The sequence below is a fragment of the Choloepus didactylus genome, chromosome 22, assembly GCF_015220235.1.
Source record: "Choloepus didactylus isolate mChoDid1 chromosome 22, mChoDid1.pri, whole genome shotgun sequence".
Lineage (NCBI taxonomy): Eukaryota > Metazoa > Chordata > Mammalia > Pilosa > Megalonychidae > Choloepus > Choloepus didactylus.
The window spans coordinates 11,503,469-11,525,548 of record NC_051328.1 but is presented as its reverse complement, the minus strand read 5'-3'; the positions used below and the strand labels follow the sequence as shown (position 1 = coordinate 11,525,548).

General features: G+C 56.2%; 1 protein-coding gene across 4 annotated transcripts in view; it reads right to left on the bottom strand.

Moving 5' to 3' along the window:
• GNAO1 (G protein subunit alpha o1) overlaps positions 1–22,080 on the bottom strand; it is a 187,946-nt gene that overhangs the window by 18,831 nt on the left and 147,035 nt on the right. For all 4 annotated transcript variants that reach the window (XM_037816509.1, XM_037816508.1, XM_037816507.1 and 1 more), the window contains 2 exons: positions 6,822–6,982; positions 1,476–1,604 (listed from right to left, as the gene is read on the bottom strand). In XM_037816509.1, the coding sequence (XP_037672437.1) occupies positions 1,476–1,604; positions 6,822–6,982 (290 nt within the window). The remainder of the gene's footprint in view (positions 1–1,475; positions 1,605–6,821; positions 6,983–22,080) is intronic.

Genomic DNA, 22,080 nt, shown 5'->3' with positions numbered 1-22,080 from the left:
GAGTTTGCTCACAGCTGTGATCTGGGCAAACTTCAAACCAGCCTGGGGAGAGAGGCAGACAGGAAATGTCACCACCATGAAGATGAGAAGACAGAGGCCCAGAGGGGTCAAGGATGAGCCCAAGGTCAGGGTGAGAGGCTGCAGAGGTGGAGCCAGCTCTGACCAGATCTGCTGCAGACACAGCCCACACTCTCACCTCTACTCTGTGCTGCCCCTCCCTGCCCATCGGGCACCTGCCCTTACCCCTCTCGGACACTGCCCTCCAAGGGGCATGAGGGACATGGGAGGGGAATGTAGGCAGGGGAACTTGTGTCCTCAGAGTAAAAGGCCAGGTCAGACCCTAGTCCCCTGGGTGAAGAGCACTGCAGCCTTCCAGACCTGGGAGCCTGCTGGCACCCTGCTGCTGGACGGGCTCCTACTTGGGCTGCAGCTCAGGCTGGGCCCTGACACTGTGCACGGGGACCCCGCCCCTCCAGATGCTGGAGAGCCACTGCAGGAGGAGAGGAGAGCCAGCCGGTCCTCATCCCCTCAGCCCTCCAGGTGGCTCCCACCGCCCCTCCTGGAATACAAGAATGGTGGCCATTGGCCCCCACAACCCCTCCAGAAAGCTTGTTCTCATCCAGACTCCTCTTGCTGGGCAGGGAGGGCTGAGCGAAGTCTCCATCCTGTGCTCCCGAGGGATGGGCGGGAGAGAATGGGGAGCTGGGAAAGCCAGGAAGGCACCCTGTGGGGCTGCCAAGGGCCCGTCCCTGAGTCAGGCTGGGCCCACTCAGCCCATAGCTGCACCCCCCAGGTCCAGTGGAGGCCTGGGGGTTCCTGGGCCCAGCCCAGCCCCCACAGCTCAGCAGAGACACTTCCTGCTGGGCCTGGGAACCTGGATACAGAGCTGTGGCTCCCTCAATCTGCACAGGAGCAGGCAGGGGGCTGGGGAGTGAGAAGGCGAAGGCCTGGACTCCAGCCCTCCCAGGTGGGCCAGGAAACAGGACCTGACACCCGGCCTGAGGTCCCTGCCCACCCCCCACCCCCCACCCTGCCTCTCTCCTCCTGGGTTCTGGATATGTTTTGTGTCTGGGGAAAGGCCCTGCTCCTCTCAGGCTTCAGCTTCTCCTTGGGGACCGGGAGAGGGTGGGCCAGCTTGGGTCCAAACCCCTTCCAGCTCTGGGATTACCTGGGCCCTCGGGGTCTCACAGAATCACTTGGGCTTAGCCTCCCTTTGAGGGGCCACCTGGGTGACCTCCCTCCTCCCCATGAGTCACCGCAGGGACAGGCCTCCCCTCCTTTGTCCAGCAAAATCCTCCCTGTTCCTCACAGCCCTACCCTGGGACCCCTCTTCCAGGAAGTCTTCCAGGAAGCCTCCCCCAGGCACCGCAGCCCCTGAACTTGACGGGAAATGAGCGTGCAGACAGGGGCCTTCCCGTGTGGAGCTGCGCGGCCTGGCCTGAGAGCTCCCCAGCCCGGGCCTCCCTGGGGCTCACCTGAAGTGAAGGTTCTTGAACGTGAAGTGGGTTTCTACGATGCCGGTGGTTTTGACCCTGGTTCGGAGGATGTCCTGCTCGGTGGGCTGGTAGTCCGCGGCCCCGATCCGGTCCAGGCTGTCCAGGTAGCTGGGGACGGCAGCACACAGGGGACCATGGACCCGGAACTTGGGACACTGCTCGGGGCCTGCTGGGCCCCCCACCTTCCAGAGTCCCATCTCGGGGGCCTTCACAGGCTGCCTCTGCGGATGATGCCGCCTCCCCGCCCAGGGCCGGCTGTTGGGGTAGGTGGGGGAGGGCAACTGAGGAGGAGGTCTGGCCTCACATTCACAGAGACCCTTTAAATCGACCCAAAGGCTCTAGACACACACGGTCAAGATCAAACTTTTAATGAGACCACAATGTCTATAACCCTATTTTGACATTTCTTCATTTAAAAATAATAGCAGCCACCATTCAGGCTCTGTTCTTTACATGCATAACTGTGTTTCACCCTTGTTTCCCAATGAGTTAAATGTACATTCTATAGATTGGAGAACTGAGGTCAAGCTGTGAGTGAAGTTTGAACCGGGCAGTCTGGCTGCAGGGTCTGAGCCCTCACCCGGTCCTCTGTGTTGCTTCCGTGAGTCCCTCCGCTCACCTGCCTGCTTCTCCCACACCTCCCGTGGTGGACCGAGGGGTCTGTGTACATTTCCCATTTGCTGCTCTTAGCGGGGACGCTCGGGGTCTCACAGGCTGGGCCCCAGGCCTTTGGAATCAGGGCTCCCTTCCCTCAACACCACTTGCTCTGGAGACAGACCAGCCTTAGCTCTTCACCAGCTCGGGCCTCAGGCTGGGCCCCAGAGGACGGTGCCTGCAAGGGCTGTGGGGACCCCGATGAGTTAGGTGGACTCAGGGAACCCAGGAGGGGGGGATCTCGGCCAGGAGCCCGAAGGACATGCCGGCCAGGCCCCTTGGTTCTTGTGCTGGGGTGAACCTCATGCAGCTTGCAGGGGAGACACAAGTGTCCAAGCCACGGGATGGTGTGGGGGTCCCAGACTGCACGTGGAGGGGTGAGTCTCTAGGACCTGCTGGGGGCCAGCGCCCCAGCTGTCCGTGCTCCCCGCTGGCTGGCTGGTGGACATCCACAGGGTGGGGAAGGGATGCCTTCATCAACTGGAATCAACAACCCGGTGTGGCCCAGGCCATCTCTACGGCACACTGCTCGGGAGTGGAGAGCTGTGATTTGAGTCTGGGCCGGCCTGACTCCAGCCTTCTCCCCTGAGCCTGACTGTGTGTCTCTCCGTGGGAGGGCACACTGGGGGAAGGGCTGGGGTGGGCTAAGGCTGCAGAGCAGACCTGCGAGTTCCAGGGAGCCCCTCCCGCCCCTCAGCGAGCATCCCCCTAGCCCCAGCTTGGAAGCTGTGCCCATCTCAAAATGACTCCCCTCCTGGACCCTCCTATCCGGCTGGGGCAAACCTCCTTTTGACAAACCAGCCTGGCCCTCTGGTCTCCTCTCACCTGGCAGAGCCCCGTGCAGGGAGGTGGCGGTGGGACGGAGGGGCTGGGGGAGCACTTTCACATGTGAATGTGCACTTCCTGCACGGGCTCCTTGCCCCCTGCCCCAGGCTGGGGATGCAGCCCCTCCCTTCCCAGGACCCTGGCTCCGGCATGTGTGTAGGAGAAATGATAAACAGATGCATAAGCAAAATACAGAGCATGTCAGGAAGTAGAGAGTGCTAGGAGGAAAAATCCAGCAATTGGTAAGGTGGGAGGATGCTGCTGACGTGGCGGGGGGAGAGGGGCCAGGGAAGCCTTCCGAGGCAGGGGCAGTCGCAGGGAGGCTGAGGGAGACAGGGAGAGGGCCTCGTGTGGCCCTGCCCAGGGACCACCTGGTATCGGGGTCCATGCCTGGGTGGGGGAGCCTGGAGCGGTGAGGTGGGGTACAGGTGGCAGGAGCAGGTAGGCTGGTGGGATGGAGGGGGGTGGAGGGAGGCGGGAGTGGCCAATGAGGTCAGGGAGCTGGGGCGGGGGGCACCGCAGACAGTCCTGGAGGTCACTGTAGGACCGAGGGGGCTGGGGGCCCCTGGCAGGTGCTGACCGGGAGGGAGCTGCTTCTGAAATGGGGGCAGCCCGGAGCGCGGGGCAGGGAGACCTGCTAGGAGGTTGTCGCCATCGCCATTGTCCAGGGGACGGATGATGGTGGTTTGGACTGGGCTGGTAGCTGTAGAGGTGCTGACAAGCGGTCAGAATTCTGGATTTACTGGAAAACAGAGCCGGCTGGGATTTGCCGGTGGCTTGGATGTGGGCTGAGAGAGAGAGAGATGGGTGATGGGAGGGCAGAATGGAGCGTGGCCACGGGGCAGGACGAGTGGAGGCAGAGCCGGTAATGGGGGAGGGTGGGAATCGGGAGTTCAGTGGGGACACATTACTCTGACATGTGTTCAGATGTCCAAAGGGACACGGAGCAGGCGCAAGACTTTGGGAGGGAGGGCTGAGCTGGTGAGAGAAATTTGAGCTGTCAGAATATGCAAGGAAATTAAATTTAAATTGGAGGCTGGAGATCACCAAGGGTCTAGGCGCTGGCAGGGAAGAGGTTTGAGGGCTGAGCTCTGGGGACGGGCGGGAAGCAGTAAGGGGGTCTGAGAAGGGGTGGCCAAGGAGGCTGAGGCCCAGGAGGCGGGTGAGAGAGCGCTGCAAGGAGGAAGGGTGAGCAGCCGTGTCAAATGATGCGGAGACTGAGCCCAAAGCAACCCGCAACACCGAACGACGTTTTGAAGCCCCTGGTGGATCTGCCCAGGGTTTCTGGGGGCAGGCGGGTGGAGCAGTGAGGCCCCCTTGTCTCGGAGGGGAGAAGCCGAGGGCTGCGGGGCTGTGTGCTGGGAATAGCGGGGCCACTCAGCAGCCCCATGATGCCCGGGCCCGGCCCTCTCCTCACTGAGCCCTGCTCCCCTCCCCGGGAAAGGAGAGGACGAGATCGGGCTCCTCACGCTGGGCCTGGGGGAGTCCTTCACACAGTCTGGGGTGCAAACAGCGCCCCTGAAATTGTGCAACACGACAGCCCTGCTTGGCCTCCTCCCCGTCTCTCGCAACAACTCTACTTTTATCTGTTCCACGCCCTGGGCGTCCACCTAAGATTTTGTCAGAAGGCAACATTTGGCTGCTGAAAATGAAAACAATACAACGACCCTGAGCCAGAGACCTTTTAAAGTCCTTCTGTGTCTGCCTGTCTGCGTGTCCCTCCTTCCTGCTGTGGAACCCTCTCCCACAGCTAAAGCACAGATGACCTCGCCGCGGGTACGGGAAGAAAAGGCCGACGTTACAAACCCCGGCAGTGGACCACGTGGCAGGAGGCGGGGAAGGGGGAGAGAAGGAAGGCCGCTCCCCTCCGCCGACAGACCTGACAAACGCTGCCCCAGGTTTCTTACTGAAAGTTACCAAGGTAACTACAGGCAGAAATACAAATAATCCTGTAACTAGCGAAAGACTGGAGTGGAGGTGGGGAAGGGAGGTGGAAGGAAGGAACGGAGCTGAATTCCTCAGAAGTCATCGAGGTGGGTGAGTATATCCTGTTTTCAGCAGGAGGGTCACAGTTAGCTGGAAACCACGAGGACACATACGTGGAAATGCTTAAGGGGGGGGTGGTACAGGGCTGGGAAGGGGGAGAAGTTTACTTTTCTTTTTATACCCTTCTGTATTGTTTGAATTTTTTTCTGCAGTGGATTCATGTTGAACTTAGGTAAATGGTGAGCAGGATTACATGAGTCACCAGAACAAGGGACTCAGGTGGGGCCTCGGAAGGCGGAAGGTGGCCCAGCTTGCCCTGAGGGGCCTGAGTGCTGTTGGCAGAGGGAGGGGGTGCTGGACTAGGGCCCGGAGCGGGGCAGGAAGGGCGAGAAGGAAGGAGGGGCTCTCTGGCTCAGGGGCTGCGAGGGCCCCGGCTCACCCACCCGGCAGCACTCCCGGGAGATCTGGGGAGCCAGGGGCAGAGGCCACCTGCCCTGGCCTGACCAGCTGAGGCGAGAGGACCTGGGTCTGGGGTTCCAGCGCGACTGTGCATCCCTGTGGACACGGAACTCCTGGGCTCAGACCCCTGCCCACCAAGGCATCCATGGGGGTCATTAGGACTCAAGCACTGTCCTGTGGACAGTCTAGGTGTGTGGACCTGGGAGGAGCTCCTGGCCTTACTCAAGACCTTAGTTTCTTAGCTATCCTCATGGCCAATGGAAATTCCAAACGTCCACATGTCCACCAGTGAATGCCAGTTTTTGGTCTTGGCTTGTGTCACTTCAGCATGGTGCAGATCAGGGATTCTCAATCTCAGAGCTAGTGACATTTGGGGCAGGATAGTTGAAGGGAGGTGGGGAGGATCTGTCCTGGGCACTGTAGGATGTTTAGCAGCATCCCTGGCCTCTATCTGCGAGATGTCAGTTACACCCCATTAGCTGTGACCATCAAAAATGTCTACAGACATTGCTCAATGTCCTCCTTGGTGAGGATGGCTGACTCAGATCCGTGTCAGAGCACATGCGCCTGAGATGGCAGGCTGAGCCCAGAGGCTCCTCGGTGAGAGCTCCCACTGGAAACCTGGGCAGAAGGTATCAAAGGAGGGGTGTGCTGCAGTTTCCAGAAAGCCAAGGTGCAATCCCAGTGTCTGCTGCAACACGCCCCCGACCAACATGCACCATCCGAGCTGAGGGCACGTAGCCATGAGGATGTCCTCAGGGACACCCAGCATGTCAAGTCTTCGGCGGGCAGTTCTGTGTCCCCGTTGTCATGCCATAAAGAGCCTTGTGGACATCTCTGTCCTTTCCCCTTCTGCCCCCTCAACTCCCTATCTTTTACCACACCTCTTCCCATTCTCTCATTTCCTCCTCCTCCCACCCTCCCTCCCTTCCTTTCCCTTCTTTGGTTGTAACACAGAATTAAAGTACATGTTTTTTGCTGATTATACTTATTGAATGGAGTTATGTATTCTTTGTTTTCAATTCTAAAGATAGAGGAATGGAAAGTTTATTCTCTTCTCTAAAATAAAGCCAAATGGCACCATATTAAGTAATTTTTGGCCTATCTGGCCCTTGATTTATATTTATAGGACCAAGGGTTCTCTAGAAAACAAAGTTGCTACGTTTGCATTGTGGGGTTCCAGGCACTCTCCAGAAGCAGCAGGTGACCAGGCCCCCGGCTCTGGGAGTTCTGACCGCCTGGTCCTCTCTTGCACCCGCGGCCTTCCCTGGCCTCTGCCTCACCCTGGGTGCAGGAGGAGCAGCACCTCCCCCTCCTTCCTGACCAAGGGGAGACTGTCCTACTGCTGGTGCACCCTCATCCTGCAATCCCTCCTCGGGTCCTCCCCTGCCGGACACTCACTATTTGGCAGAATCGTTGAGCTGGTACTCCCGGGACCGGTTGAAGCACTCCTGGATTCCTGAGTCACCCCAGAGTCGCATCATGGCAGAGAGCAGTTCTGGAGAGAAGGGCTCAGTGTCTTCCATCCGACTCACCACATCGCACACCATCTTGGCGTCGGCCTGCGAGGAGAGACGGAGGCCGGGATTTGAGGCCACCCCTGACCGGGACTGTGGGCTGGGTGGGGGCTGATGGTGAGGCAGATGGCAGGGCCCCGGGACGCACCGGGCTGCCGTCTGCGCCCTCCCATGGCTTCCAGGGACGAGCACCAACCTGGCTCCCAGGGCCTTTGTCCCAGAGTTTGGGGCTTCCTATCGCACGGGAGTTCTAAAGTGTGGTTTAAAGACCTGCCCACGGAGTCCTGGTGGCAGGAAGGCCCTGCTCTCCACCCTCCGAATCAACTATAGCAGGTCTGCTTTCATCTAGCTTGAAAACTGGGCTTTTGCACAATATTTTGTTTGGGAGGAAACAATATAAAAATCAACATTCTTGGTGAAAGTTGTGAATTTCCCATACTTCTTGCCCAAGGTGTCCCCCTTGGTGAGGATGGCTGACTCAGATCAAGAAGTCCCTGGAATCGATCGGGCTAGATCAAGGAGCAGGGTGTTTGGGCTACTGGAGAATGCCAGACAGCTGAAGGATGGGGCCACGGTGGAGCTGCACCTTTAATCTGTGACCTCCTTTCCTTGGGAGCAGAGGAAGCCCAGGCCTGGTGCAACCAAGGGTTGGCTAAAGGGCAAGTAATGGGATCGGGAGCTTCTTTTCCCCTCCCTCCCCCCTTGTCTGAGGGGGCAAAGGGGACTTAGCTTAAGGCACATGCTTGCAGGCCAACACTCCACTGGAGTTGCATCTAGAGTACCACCTAATTAGCAGTTACCTTCTCCCCTCCCCTCATCATCTTGGATACCAAACAGGGGCCACCTTTTTTCAAAGACCACAATAAAACACATTTGACATCAAAATCAGGACTGTGAACCATGTTTGAAGACTCAGAGGCTCTTGGGAAGTCGTGGGGCCTCGCCACCCCCACCACCTTACCCATGCACACAGCACTTTATGGTGCACACGGGCCTTTCACACATGCACTCGCACACACGCACTACTGCCTTTGAACCTCCCAACAGCCTCGGGAGGGAGCGGTGGAGACTGCACTGGTGGACCCGATTCCTGCCCCTCCCTGTATCCACGCCCTTGGCCAGGGGCCTTTCAGGTACCCGTCACTAGAGGCAGATGCATTCCCTTGTCCCTTGACTCCGAGTGTGGCCCATGGAATGCTGTGGAGGTGGCAGGTGCTAGTTCCGCCCCCAGGAGTCCCTGTGTGCTTCTGCTCGTCCTCTTTGGCCTCTGCCATCACCATGGACATGCCCAGGAAGAGGGCAAGGGGCCCAGGGATAGAGCTGACCCCCCAGCTGACCACCTGCCCTATGAAAACAAAAGCTAGCTGTGTTCAGTCCCAGAGTTTCAGGGAGGTTGGTTATGCCCTGTGGTTGAGGCGATAGCTAACTAGTCACTATATTACTCTCCCCATTTTACAGCTGGGGAACTTCAGGGCCCGAGAGGAAGACACCTACCCAGGGTGACAGGTGGTAAGTGGCTGAGCTGGGACTCAAGGTCTGCAGTCTCCTGACTCCAAGGCCAGGCTCTGTGGCCAGACCCAGGTGTGCTGAGAGCAGCCACTGGCTCCAGCACCTCTGATGGCAAAGATACCTAATGGAGGCTCCCAGACCAAGGTAACAGCATTAAGCAGAAAGGTCTGGGCTCTGCCTGGGACCAGCACTGCTCTGAGTGCCCTAATCAGAGCAGGAGAGGTGACGCCTGGGCTGTGGGAGCCCTTCACCCACCCCGGCTGGCCCTGGAAGCTGCCCGCAGAGGGCCCCACTCTCCGTGCCCCCTGCATGGTGGGGGTGTTGGTGCCCTGGGCCAGACAGGAGTTGGTGGGTAAATGCCCCAGCTTCCCGGGCCCCAGGGAGACAATTGTGAGACTGAACCCCAGTGGCCCCAGCGGCAGCCCCCTTACCCATTAACACACACTTTACTGGTCTCCCTCGGTTCCCTGTGTCACTTCTCCACTCCCTCATTGCTTCCTGAAATGAACTCCCAGACAGACTCGGTGTCTCACCCAGATCCTGTCCCAAGGTCGGTTTCTGGAGGAACCCAAACCAGGACAACAAGGGGCCAGCTAAGCCCAGGTACCGGCAAACCCTGTCTGCTTATTTGTTGTACATTTCTTCAGAGCCTTAGCTTTAGTGCACACGGGTGCCTTCCTGAACGGAAAGCAAGGCGACTGCCCCACGTGGCCCCTCTGTCCCTGCCCCTGTCCCGGCAAGCCCTGAGGAACAGCTCTGCATCGGGACCGTACCTCTGCACTGCCACTCATGGGGTGTCCCCGTGTCCCTGTGCGTGGGAACGGAGGTGTGGTGGGAGCACAGGCCAGGCAGGGGCTGGGGCTGGGAGTGGCTGGACCCTGCACGTCCAGAAGCCCCCAGTCTGGCGGGGACCCTGGCCAGCTCCTAGTCCGTGGTCAGCCAAGGCCAGGAAGACGGTCGTTACTCGAGGAGGCATCTGGTGGGTGGGCATATGTGACTTACTTGGGCCAATGGTGGCCTTTCCTTGGGATTTTTCAAGCGGGAAGAGCTTATGAGGCTGTGTCCCCAGAGCCACTGGTGTCACCAGGAGCCAACCCCCACCTCGTGGAGAGGTCCCTAAGAATAAAACTACCACTAGGAAGCAGGAAGTGTCCAGGTGTTCGGGTCCCTGGGGCTGGGTCCCTCACCCTCTCTGTGCTCTAGCCCCGAGTCCCCTCAGGTTAATTTCTGTCACTGGCAGCCACCAAAGCCCCGACTAACAGCAGGCCCCAGGCGAGCTGCGCAGCCCTAGAGGAGGCCCATCCGGGGAGCTGGGCTGGAGGCAGGGTCAGTGGGCCCAGCAGGTCCACGTGGGTGGGGGGCCCCGCGCTCCCTGGACGCTCCCCCAGCTGCCTTTCCCCTGGGGTTAACCTGAACGGTCTTGAAGCCTGTGGTGGGACCCAGCCCCTGCCGTGGACTGGGAATGGGGCGTGCCACGCCCGCCATCCCCCTGACCTCACAGCCCCTCCAGAATCGGCCCAATAATTATTGCTCGACCATCACCCCATTGCAAAACCTGCCCCAGGCCTTCTATTAAGCCACAGGGGGGACCCATGGCCCAGCCCCAGGCACAGGAAGGGGCTGGGAGGTGCTCAAAGTCTGCAGCCGCCCTTTGGGGTGGGAGACACACAAAAGAAAGGAGGTCAGCACCTGCAAGATCTGTGGCCAACAAAAGATTCTGTATAAAAGGTATGTGGGGCCAAAATCTTCTGCGGAGACTTTTCCAGAATTGAGCTGTCCGGCTAAGTGGCTATTTACATGTCAGAGCCCACCTACAGCAGAAGGCTGAAGGGAAAGTTCTGGCAGCTGCGTTCCCTGCCCACTGCCCGACCTGGAGGGAAGAAGGTGAAGCCCCTAAGGCTAGCCCGGCCCCAGGTCCCCAGGGACAGCCGCCCCGAGCCCAGCCCCTGCCGGGGTGCGCTGCCCACCAAGGCAGCCTGGCCTGCAGGCTCCGGGCCCGCCTGGGGGCAGTGACCTGGAAAGCCGGCCCTGGGCCTGTGCACTGGGTGCCTGGAGGCGGGTGGGTGGGCGAGCAGGGGGCGGTTCCTCTACCTGGGCTACAATGGTGCCACGGCCTGTGAGTCAGGGGCCCTGCTGGGTGGCCTTGGAAGAGCTCTACCTTCTAATGAGGGTGGTGGACCAGGGCCGAGATCTCTGAACTTCCTTCTCTGGGTGCCCTCTTCATGCTCCCTGCCAGATCCGCAGAGCACCCAGTCCCGGGGGGTGGTGGGATAGGGGAGGAAGCTCTTACCGGGCATGAGGGACACCCGGAGCCACCCCGTTCTCCAGGCTGAGGCCACATGTGCCATTTATCAATGGGGGGCGCCCACAAAGCCACCCGTGACTCTCAGGTTTGTTCCACGGTATCACCCCACACTTCGCCTCCAGTGAGACGTAGCCCACAACTTGGGGAAGGGCGGGCTAGATGATCTCCTGGGAATTCTCCATTGGGCAGCCCAGGTGCCTGGAGCCCCCTCCCAGCCTCACCTCATCTCCAAGGTGGTGGGTGGCCTGAGCTAGCGGTGTGCCTGCCGGAGGCCCTTGCTGTTTCTCTCTCCGCCCTCCCAGCTCAGTACAGGCCCCGCCATCGGCCCTACTGCTCAAACCCAAAGAATAAGAGTCATCCTCGATTTCCCTGTGTCCCTCCCACACCCAGTGTCTGGTTGGTTCTTCTTTCAGATCTGTTTTCAATTGGTCCACGTCTCCCCATCTCCTCTCAGACCCTTAGTTCAAGCCATCCCTGTATCTCTCCTCAATACCTGTAGTTTCCTTCCAAGTGCTCCCTGCCTTCGTGCTTCTCTCCATTCCCCACACAACAGCCAGTGGGAGACTGCTAGTTTCCTCCTAATATAATTCTCCTCTTTCTCCTCTGAAAAATAACCCCAACATCCTAGCCGGGCACACTGACATCTAAATAAAAAGCTGCATTTCTTAGCTTTGCTGGCAGCTAGGAGCAGCCATGGGACAAGTTCTGCCTAATGAGAGGTAAGTCAAAGTACAGTAAGGCTTTTGGAAAAGTCTCTTTAAAGCGAGGGGACATCCTTTTCCTTCCACTCCCTCCCTCCTGGGGTCTGGAATTTGTATGTGATTGCTGGAGTTCTGGCAGCCAATTTGGATCATGAAGACAAAGACCACATCCTAGGGACAGTGGAACAGTGATCTGTAACAGCCATGGTCCTTGATGACTTTGTGGAGCCTCTATACCATCTGGACTTTAAAAAAAAATTTTTTTTTAAAAGTTTTTATCTTATTTAAGCCACTATTTTCAGAGTCTTTGGTAATCACCATCAAACCTAATCCTGTATATAATATCTTTCCCTATTTAAACTCAGTTTCCAACATTTCTAAGTTCCAACTCCATACCATGGCCTACCAAGCCCTACCTACTTCTCTGTACTAATATCCTCCCAGTCTTCCCCTCTCATGGGCTCCAGGTACACAGCTCTTCTTTCTGTTCCCCAAATAAGCCAGGGCAGTCCCACCCCAGGGTGCTCCATCTGCTTGGTTCACCCTCGGCCTCGCTTCTCCTCAGCTCAAATGTCACCTCCTCCAGGCAGCCCTCCTCAGTGCCCCCAGGCCACATCTGTTCCTGTGGTTCACGAGTGCATCCTGTTCCAGCTAATGCTGTATGTGCCTGTCCCTTGAGGGATTTCTCATGGTACTCCAGGTCACGTCTCTCACCGTGCTCTGTGTGTGGCTGGCGCTCAGCCACATCTGTGAGATGAACGGATCCTTGGCATTTTAATATTAGGCACGGCCGTGATTTCTCACGCCACCTTATCTCTACCTCTTCTCATCTTGTCAACTTCACCCTATAAATGTGTATGTATCACCCACATTTGTATTCCATTTAACCATTACAGCAACCCTACCAGGTGGGCATCCTGTTTGCAGATGGGAAACAGGCTCAGAGGTGCGGTAACTTTCAGGCCACGCAGCTGGTAAGGAGGAGAGCACGGACTCAAAGCTAACCTTCTCCACTGGGCTACAGGCAACAGCCCTGGACTTGTCCCTCTGCCAAGGCCTGGTCACCTGAGGCAGAGCTGAGGACCCACTGTGCCCAACCCAGCCCCCTTAGCAAGGAGAAGGGAGAGGAGTAAGGAGAAAGAGCCAGGACTGACCCTGCCCTGTGGGGCCAAGCTTAACCAGCAATTAACAGAGCGGGAGGAGGCCCTTGTCCCTTTGTCCGCCTGCCTCAGGGACCTGGGGGAGAGGGCTCACACTGGGCCTGACCTTCTCCAGGTCTCCTCCTGGGCCAGTGGTGGGGGTGGGAGCAGGCACTTTCCAGCATTTTCCCCTTTGCCACAGCCCCCGTGGTGCTGCCACCTGTTGCTGATCAGAGCAGGCCCAAAGTTCAGGCAACATGAGGTAAAACGACACACACACAGGGACGCAGGGGAGACTCGCCAGGCCTCCCTATGGGGGTTTTAATCGGTGAAAACTGCTGGGGTTAATGTCTCCAGAAACACACCGCGAGCCCCCGCCTGGCAGTGCTGCAGGGAGATGACAGTGACCAGCTTTGAGCGGGCAGCCAAGGGCCCACCTCCTCTTCTCTGCCCAAAACTCTTCCGCTGGACAGTGTCCCTCTCTGCCTGTGTGACTTCTAGTCCCTCATTTCCTGGCATCGGAGCCTCAGTTTCCCTGTAGGAAATCACCCTTCCCTGACTCTGAGTGGTTTGGGTGAGCTGACGCCACCCCCCCAGTTCCCGGGGTGGACACAGGACCTGTAAGTGGCCAATGCGTCCCAGTGGCCTCCGTGAACAGCTAGGGGTGGACAAAGAATCCAGCAAGTCAGGTGAGACCCAGGACATTTGTAAGAACTATCAGGAAGAGAGACTCCCAGAGAGGGCACCCCTGAGCTGAAGCATCCCTGAGAGAGGAGGAGCCGAGGGGAGGAGACACCTGGAGCCAGGAGAGCAGCATGGGGACACCTGGCCGGCCGGGCCTGCAGCCTTGGATACTTCTGGGCTTTCCAGCTACTTGGGTCAAGCAATCTCCTTATTTTTCTTACTCCTGTAGAGGATTTTGTTCTTGTTTGTTGGGATTATTTTTTTCACTTGCACCCAGAGTAGCTCTAATACACTTCCTGTGGTCTGCCAAGGCCAAGGTGAGGGCCTCCTCCTCCAGGAAGGCCCCTCCCACCACTGCAGCCCAGCGTCCCTCCAGCATTGAACTCCCCTCCTCTCAGGGTCTGGATGATGCGCTGAGTGCACAGTGCACCCTGCACCGTGTTTCCTGGTGAGCGACCCTGCGCATCGTTCTCTTGCACAGGTGTGGCACTTTGCTGGGATTCTGCAGACAGACTCATTGCAGTTTACAGTCGTTCGCTGACAATGTGTGTCTGGCAGACCCTGCCCAGTCCAGTCGGGTATGAGACATTTGTCACTGCGTGGTGCTGAAGCACAGCAGCCTGTGGCCACTAACTGCCTGCAGTGCCCCAATTACTGCCACTACCAGACACACTCACAAATTTCTAAAATGTTTCTGGAGGTGGTGGCATTTCCACTGAGAGCTGCATTAGGGAGCGGCCCACCAGCCTCACCCAGGCAGGCAGGCCCCTAGCCGAGGAGGGGTGAGTGGGGTAGGCCCCTCTTCCCACCACCTGCACCTGCTGTTCTGGGGCCCAGCTGCAGAGAGAGAGGGAGGAGGTGTCCCCTGTGTGGGAGGGGCCTGTCCCCATGTCCTCAGCTGTTCAGCACAGTGGCTGGGATGTGCTCTGACAGTCGCTGAGGACCCAGGTGTCCCCTCTGTCCTCTGCCTGCTGGGTCTGTGCCTGCATCTTAATATCCAGCCCTCACACCACCCCCTCCGACTGCTCCATGCAGCCTGCTGGGGGTTTGGGGTTGCAGATTTCAGAGCTACCCAGCCCTGGGCTCAATCTGGGCTCTCAGCTTCAGCAAGCTCTTCGGCTTCAGCTCCCTTCCTGAGGCTCAGTGTCTTTACCTGCGCACTGGAGTTACTCCTCAGGGCCGCCGTGGGTACAAACGGCAAGCAGTTAGCATGGAGCCTGGCAGAGATGGTGTCAAGGGCTGTGCTGGGCTGGTGTCTGCCCAGTAGGTGAGTTCACCCTGCCCCACCTCCTGAGCGGCCCAGGGCCAGGAAGAGGCCGACCTGCCCACTGCACAGTGACCGGGGCCCAGGAGAGGTGAGACCTTCTGTGGGGCATGGCTAACTCTGTGCATTTCTGAAGGTGGACCCACAAGCAAGATGCCCCTGTACAGGTTTAGGATCAGTGGTTTTAAAAACAGCATTTTATTTTTTTCATTGAAGTCAGTAAAATCTTTTTGGTCAAATGATCTTACTCATTTTGTCAAAATATAAACAGCCTGAAGCTTCCCTGGGTGGAGGTAAGGCACTTTTGGGGGAACCCCCAGACACTGGGGAGAGGGGTGGGCAGGGAGAGGAAGGGGCATGGGATCCCAGAGCCCAGGAGATGTCTCCAGCACTGGGTGGGCTGGGGAGCTTGGCACAGGTTGCCCCCAGAAGCAGACTTCCCTGGGCCATTGCTGGGGAGCAGGGTGCCTGGGGTGGTGGAGGTGGTAGTGGTACAGCCTCTCAAGTGGCAGCACACAGGAGGCCCCTCACATGATTTACAGGCCAGGGGCCTCCTGCTACGGTGATGCGTGTTGCCAGTGACTGGTAATGAGTGTGCTTGGGAAGCCACACCTGAGACCCAGGTGACACTCCCCAGACGGCCCATGGGCACCCAAAGGGCTGGCCAGAGGTGATGGCTGCTGCTTCCAGGAAGCTTTCTCCAGTCAGCAGCTGGTCCAGGGAGCCAGAACCCATTCTCCGATGAGGTACCTGAGATGCCAGGGCCAGCTAGGACCTTGCCCACCCACCCACTCTGGCTCCCACCTGTCGGGCCACACAGATAGTCCAGCCCTACTGCCCCAACTTCTGCCAGTGAGATGTGGCCGGTACCTGTCTGTGCTGTGCCACCCTGGGGAGGAGGGGGGAGTAGTGAGCAAGAGAAGCTGGCTTCAGCCCACCTGAGCTGTGGGCAATGAACACCACATGTTTTCCACTTGCACTCAAGCACACCTGAGTGTGTGGACTTGGAAGTGCCCAGATATATCCACTGTCTGAAATCGTGGGGGCTGACTGCATTGTTAACACTTGGCTCTTCAAATCCCTTCCCTTCTGTTCAGGGCAATGTGGATTTTCAATAAACATCATCTGCAAAGAGACCTGGAGCTAAAGATATAAAAAAAGGCCTCTTTCCTCTCAAAAGAGGAGATGTGAAGGATATGGTGGGGGAGTAAATGGGAGCTTTCAGTCAGGTGATCCAGGTTCAAATCCTGACCCTGCAGCTTTTTAGCTGTGTGACCTTGGACAGACCACTTACCCTCTCTGAGCCTCTATTCTTTTATCCTAGTTACCACCTCACAGTGTTGTTTGTGCAGACGAAATGGGCTAAGGATGTGCGAGAGCTTTGCAACATGAAAGAGCCCTGCAAATGTTAGTTATTATAAGCAAGGATGAAGTGTCTCAGGCACAAACAACAAGCTGACATAAAATAAGCCTGTTTTGTTCAAGATTTTTCAGGCAAGCATGATAATCATGATAACAATAATCATAGTAATTATAATAATAACCCCTTACATTTGAAGAGCTGTTTTGGATCTTTCAGAGTTCTCCACCGTCTCTAATCTTTTAGGCTGAGTAAAGTGTGAGTGTGCGTGTACACACACATACACACACACCCTAGTCCTCTAGTTGCAGGGAAAAGCTCCGTCCGGCTCTGCCCAGTGCGGTGCAGTTTTCCCTGCGCTCACCAGGGGGCAGGAGCGCACAGACCAACAGGCAATGGGGCGCCAGCTGGAGATGCTGAGCCAAAGAGAGCAGGCAGGGCAGGGCCGGCCCAGTGGCCATCGCTGCCTCCCTTGGGCTGCCGACCTTGCTCCGTGGGGAAAGGGCAGAGGCTTGTCGCTGGAGGCCCAACCCCAGCACTGCAATCCCAGCAGGTGGAGACCGGAGCGGGGCACCCTGGGCCCTCAGTGACTGTCAGAGCACATCCCAGCCACGGTGCTGCGCAGCTGAGGACATGGGGGCGGGCCCCTCCCACACAGGGGAGAGCCCCCTCCCCTCCTCTGCAGCTGGGCCTCAGAAAGAGGGGCCCGCCCCCCTCACCCCTCCTCAGCCAGGGGCTGCTCCCTAACTGTGACTCTCAGTGGAAGTGCTCCCACCTGCAGGGGCATTTTGGAAATGTGAGTGTGGCAATAACCGGGACGCTGCAGGCATTTAGTGGCCACAGGGCAGGCATTCTTAGGGCTCTCTTCTCACTTGGGCAAGGCCTGCACCCACGGCATGCCGTCAGTCCACAGGGTCTCTCAGGGAAGCCTGGGGACCCCATGGGTCTGCCACTTGCTCTAGGGCAGGGAACCTGCCTGGTCCCCAGAGGGATCCTGGGGCAGAAACAAGGATTCGGTGCTGTTTCCATTCTTCCCTTCCCTCTCTACTTAGAGAGATGACGATCCTGCCACTCTCTTCCAAATCTACCCATCCCATCTCCAGCCATTTCCCTGTCCACCTGTCCATCCATCCACATATCCCTGCCTAGAATACCTGCCTGTTAAAAATCACATGGCCACCCACTTAAATCCATCATCTACCCATCAGCCATGCTTTCATTCATCCATCCACTCACTTCCTCATCCACCCACTCATATGCCCATCCACCCCTTCACATGCTCTTCTAGCCTTCTGTAGCTTCTCCCTATCCATTAACTATTGTCCATCCATTCCTTTTGTCCCTCCTTGATCAATCGAGCCAACCACCCAACCATCCACTCATTCATCCACTATATACCTACTATGTGCCAGACAATGGATGGAGGCCTGGCCTTAAGGACTTTCACACTCGGTATGAAGAGAACTTACTGCTTGAATCTCCTCTGCCCGTTAGCTGGTGCCCAGAATACGTCGCGAGAGAATTGCCCCTGTGACTTTCCCTCTTTCTGTCCCATGGACCCATCTTTACCAGGTGCCCATGGCTTTGTTAAGGAAGGTCTTGCTAAGCTCTCCAGCTGGCTAGTTCAAACTTTCTGGACTCCTCAGGGATCTTCCCAAGTCCCTCTGAGAACCGTCTCTGTTCTGGGCCGAGGCTGTCTCCTATGGAAGTAGAGGAGGTAGAGGAGGTTTGGGTTTTTGCTCCTAACTTTCTGAAGGGTCACACCCTTTTCAGCTTCAGAACCCTGGGATCTTCCACTTGTGTAGAAGCCACTTCTTCCTGGAGAGAAGCTGGCTTGCTACATATCTTCAAGAACATGGAGTTGGGATGTCTGTGGGGGTGGGAGTGATGTGGCCTGATTCTTCTGAGGCTGTCACTGGTTTCAGCATCTGACCCCTTCAGGTTTCCTCTCTGAAGCCCTCTGCCGGCCCCTGCAGCTGGTGTGGCTTCTCAGGCCTGGCCCTGCACATCTCCGACTGGCTGAGCATCTCTCAGGGCTGAGCCCGGGGCTCGGCACCAGGGACAGCACAGCCAGCTGGGCCTGGACAATGCCCTGCTGAAGCTGGCAGTCCGGTGGGGGCATCAGGCACATCGACCACAACTGCAGGAGTCAGGGGAGGCTCCTCCAAGGGGTCTCCTGGAGAAATGGGTGTGTGGGTGGGGCTTGCGAGAGGGGTACATCTAGGAGACGGGCAGTCATGGTCGACTGTGGCCAGAAGGCAGCGGGCAGAGAATGCGGGGACAGACACTGGACTTTCCTCTTGAGGAGATGAGGAGGGAATTAAGGCAGATGGGCAGAGACCCTTGGCAAGGGTGGGAGCCTTGCTGAGAAGCAGTGGGTCCTGGAGGGTCCCAGGTTTTGCCTGAGTCATCAGCCGGATCTGAGGCTGCTGGTGGGGCCTGGAGGTCTTGGATCTCAAACGAAGGCAGCACCCCTGCCAGCACGCAGACGGGCCACAGGGCGCTCACGCTGACGGCCACTCGGCGGGCTCCTACCCGGAGCGGCCATCTGGTTGTGAGCTTGCACACCTCCGGGGCAGGGGGCCCGTGAGGCCGTGGCCTGGGGTTCTGTCATGGGTCAGCTCCGACTGTGGGAACACTCTTCCCCACGGAGCCTTGCAGAGCAAATGGTAAACCCGCCCAAGTGTGGAGCCTGGAACATTCGCTCTCTCCCCCATCACTCACATGAACCTGCTTTGGTTTATCTAAAATCACCCGCGAGGGGGCTGGTCCAGTGGAGGTGACGCGCAGGGGGCTGCGGAGGTCAGAGCAGGGCCTCCGCCCAGTTAGTGACTGTGTAGACGGGTGTGAAGGCTGCTGGGGAAGGTGAGCACGGGAGCCAGGGGCGGCTTGGCAGAGCGAGGTGGGGTGTCCTGGGTGGGTGACAGGCAGGACGGAGACCCCCTGCCCACTCTCATCAGCAACCGAAGGGCTGACCTGGGCTCTCAGGGGCAGGGGGGTGTTTCTGTCGCCAGGCTTCTGATTGCCTCAGATCTGGGGATGGACCAGCCACACCTGCTCATCCAAAGACCCCTCCAGCACCCACTTAGGGATGGCCTCCCGAGGCACCGTTTCCTCTTGGTGCCCTTCTGCCCCGGGTGGGCCCAGACCCACCAGTCTGTTACTTCCTGGGTGTCACTCTTAGCAGCTCTGGGGATAGCTGAATCATCAAATGAGCAGTATTCAGTCAAAAATAAACTTAAAGGTGAATGGGACAGAAATTTCGAAATTCATGATGCCCTCTCCTTCCGCCTCCTTTCTCTTGAGCTCAGTGTTCTAATGCAGGAGAAAAGAACTAAAATTGGATAGGCTACATTTCTAAGAAATGAACAAGGGCAGAATGAAATTACCCACACAAAGCTTGGTCAAAGGGAAAGAAAAGTGATAATGGCCAACCTCATCTCTTCAGAACACGGAGTAACGATGGTGAATAGTTTAATTAGCCCTGCCTTGGCTGGGAGATATTAGCAACCCAATTATGGGGGAGAAAAGATGGATGCTGGAATGCTCTATGCATGGTGGGGGGCACAGGCAAGCCCCCAAGTTGACCCATTCGGCTGACTGGCGCGTCTCCCCGGGCTCGCTCATCGGCATCCCCTCCCGTCTCCTCGTCCCTTTGCGGGGGACAAGAGCCCCCGCACCATTCATCACTGCGATCAGACACCACGTTGTCCATAAGGGAGCACAGGGCCCTGCTTCCAGGACCTCAGGGATGGCCTGGAGCAGTGCACTGGCTGCCACGGTCCACCCACTGCCTCCAACTTGCTCCATGACCCTGGGCAAGTCACATCCCCTCTCTGTATCTCAGGGCCCCTGTCTGCACAAGGAAGGGGTTGGGTGAGATCAGCGGTTCTCAAAGGGTGTTCCGAGGACCCCTGGGTGTCAGTCTCTGAGGCCCTTTCAGGAGGTCCACAGGATCAAAACTATTTCCAAAGCAATACTAAGCTATCATTTGCCTTTCTAACAGTGTCAACACTTGCACTGGTGGTGCAAAAGCAATAGTGAGTAAAACTGCTCGCCCCTTAGCAGGAGGCAAGGCTGTGGCACCAAACTCTACTAGCCGTCATCGTATCTTTACCACCATGCATTCACAGTAAAACAAAGCCCAGTTTTCTTAAGAAGGCTATTGATGAAATGGTAAAATTGAGTTTTATTAAACCAACCTTGAATACATTCTTTTTATTATTCTTTGTGACAAAATGGGGAGTACACACAAAGCACTTCTGCTAAATACCTAATGATGATGGTTGTCTTGAGAACAGGGGCCTGAGAGACTGAGTTGCTGGCAAATTAGTCTCTTTCCTCGTGGGACTTGAAAGAATGCCCCACGGACAAAAGATGGCCATTCGGACTTGGGTCTTTGGCAGCACTTTCTCGAAAATGAATCAGCTTTCAAGTGGAAATCAGAGTTTTGGAAAACTTGCATATACCACATAAGCTTGTCAGCTTCCCAATACTCAGACTCTCCTGGTAAGATCACTGTTGAGATCAGTGAATGTGATTTTTTGATATTGTATACTGAAATGTGTCCACATTTGCAAGACCTACATAACTCAAAGAACCAATATGTTCCAAATGACCAATGCACGATGTTACAAAATCATGCATGAGTAAAAGAGCCATTTAAAGTGCAAGAGAGATCAATGGATTTTAATGTAACAGAGAAGGAAAGGTTCATTGATAAAGTTTCAGATTCTGCATTGATCCTTTAAGAAACTACCATTTGTCTAGTTTTGGTGAGTATCAAAGAATTATCTGCAAAGGCAGTAAAATACTCCTTCCTTTTCCGACTTCATATTTGTGTGAGGCCAAATATTATTCATATTCTTCAACCAAAATAACACATCACAAAGGACTGATGCAGATGCAGATGTGAGACGCCAGCTGTCTTCTATTAAGTGAGATATGAGAGATTTGCAAAAATATAGAGCAATGCTATTTTTTTTGCTAGAAATATTTTAGAAAATATAGTGATTTTTCATTAAAAACATTTCTTTTTAGTACCTGTAAATGGGGTTTATTGTAGTTATTTACATAAACAAACATTTTACATTCTTCTTGCCTTGAATTTCTAATATAATAAATATTGATAGATATAAATACATAAAAAAATGTATGTTAGGATCCTGAATAATACTTAAGAGTGTTAAAGAGTCCTAAGACCAAAAAGTTTGAGAATTGCTGGACTAGATTATTCTTTCCCAAACATTATTCCCCAACACCTTCATAACTTCTGCCAAGGTTCTATACTACCTGATGACTATTCCTTACTATTTTTCTTAGACACATTTTTGTACTATATAAACTTCATATCCCCATGGGAAATGATAAACCTGTATAGAGCACACACATACAAGATTCCCATAATCATCACAATGAAAGTAAAACACTATTGTTAGAGTCTAGTGAGATCCCGTTGGCTGCAGAAGGCTATGAGGCCCCTTCTCTCATTGACAAGAGAGGCCACGTTCAGAGGGGTTAAGGAAGCACTGGCACCAGACTAACAACTTATTCTTGAGGTGCTCAGACAGGCGGAGAGAGAAGGAGTCCCTTTCCGACTCGGTGAATCCACGTTGTTAAATGCTATGACCCCCTCCTCTGAAAGCACCGCACAGCCTGGGGGCATGTGACCTGCTGTGAGGGGCCCTGGCACATGGCCTCCTGGGGCCTTCAGGCCAGCACATGTGAGGGCCAGCTGACGAGACCCCCACGGTGCCTGAGTTCTTGCACGTCACCTGCCCAGGTGTGACAGGTCCACAGTGGACATTCTCATGGGTTGAGAGGTGGGGCTTGAAGCTACAGCCAAAATCTCTCTATCTGAAAATCAGAATTATTATGAATTATTGCCAAAGACCAGTGGTGGTGGGAAGGCTACCAGGGTTGAGGTTAAAAAGGGACCTCGGGGTTCACGGGTCAGGGCAGGCCGAGCCAATCAGCCCAGAGGAGCAGCAAGCCTAGGTTGTGGACTCCCTGGTGTCTACTGTGAGTCTTGGAGCTGACAAAACACACATGCACGTGCACACACACACACACACACACGCATGTGTGTACATGCACACATGCACAAAACTGGCCAAGGAGGTGGCCTTGGAGAAAATAACAGCACCTTGTATTTACTGAGCACTTATCACAGACTTCATTT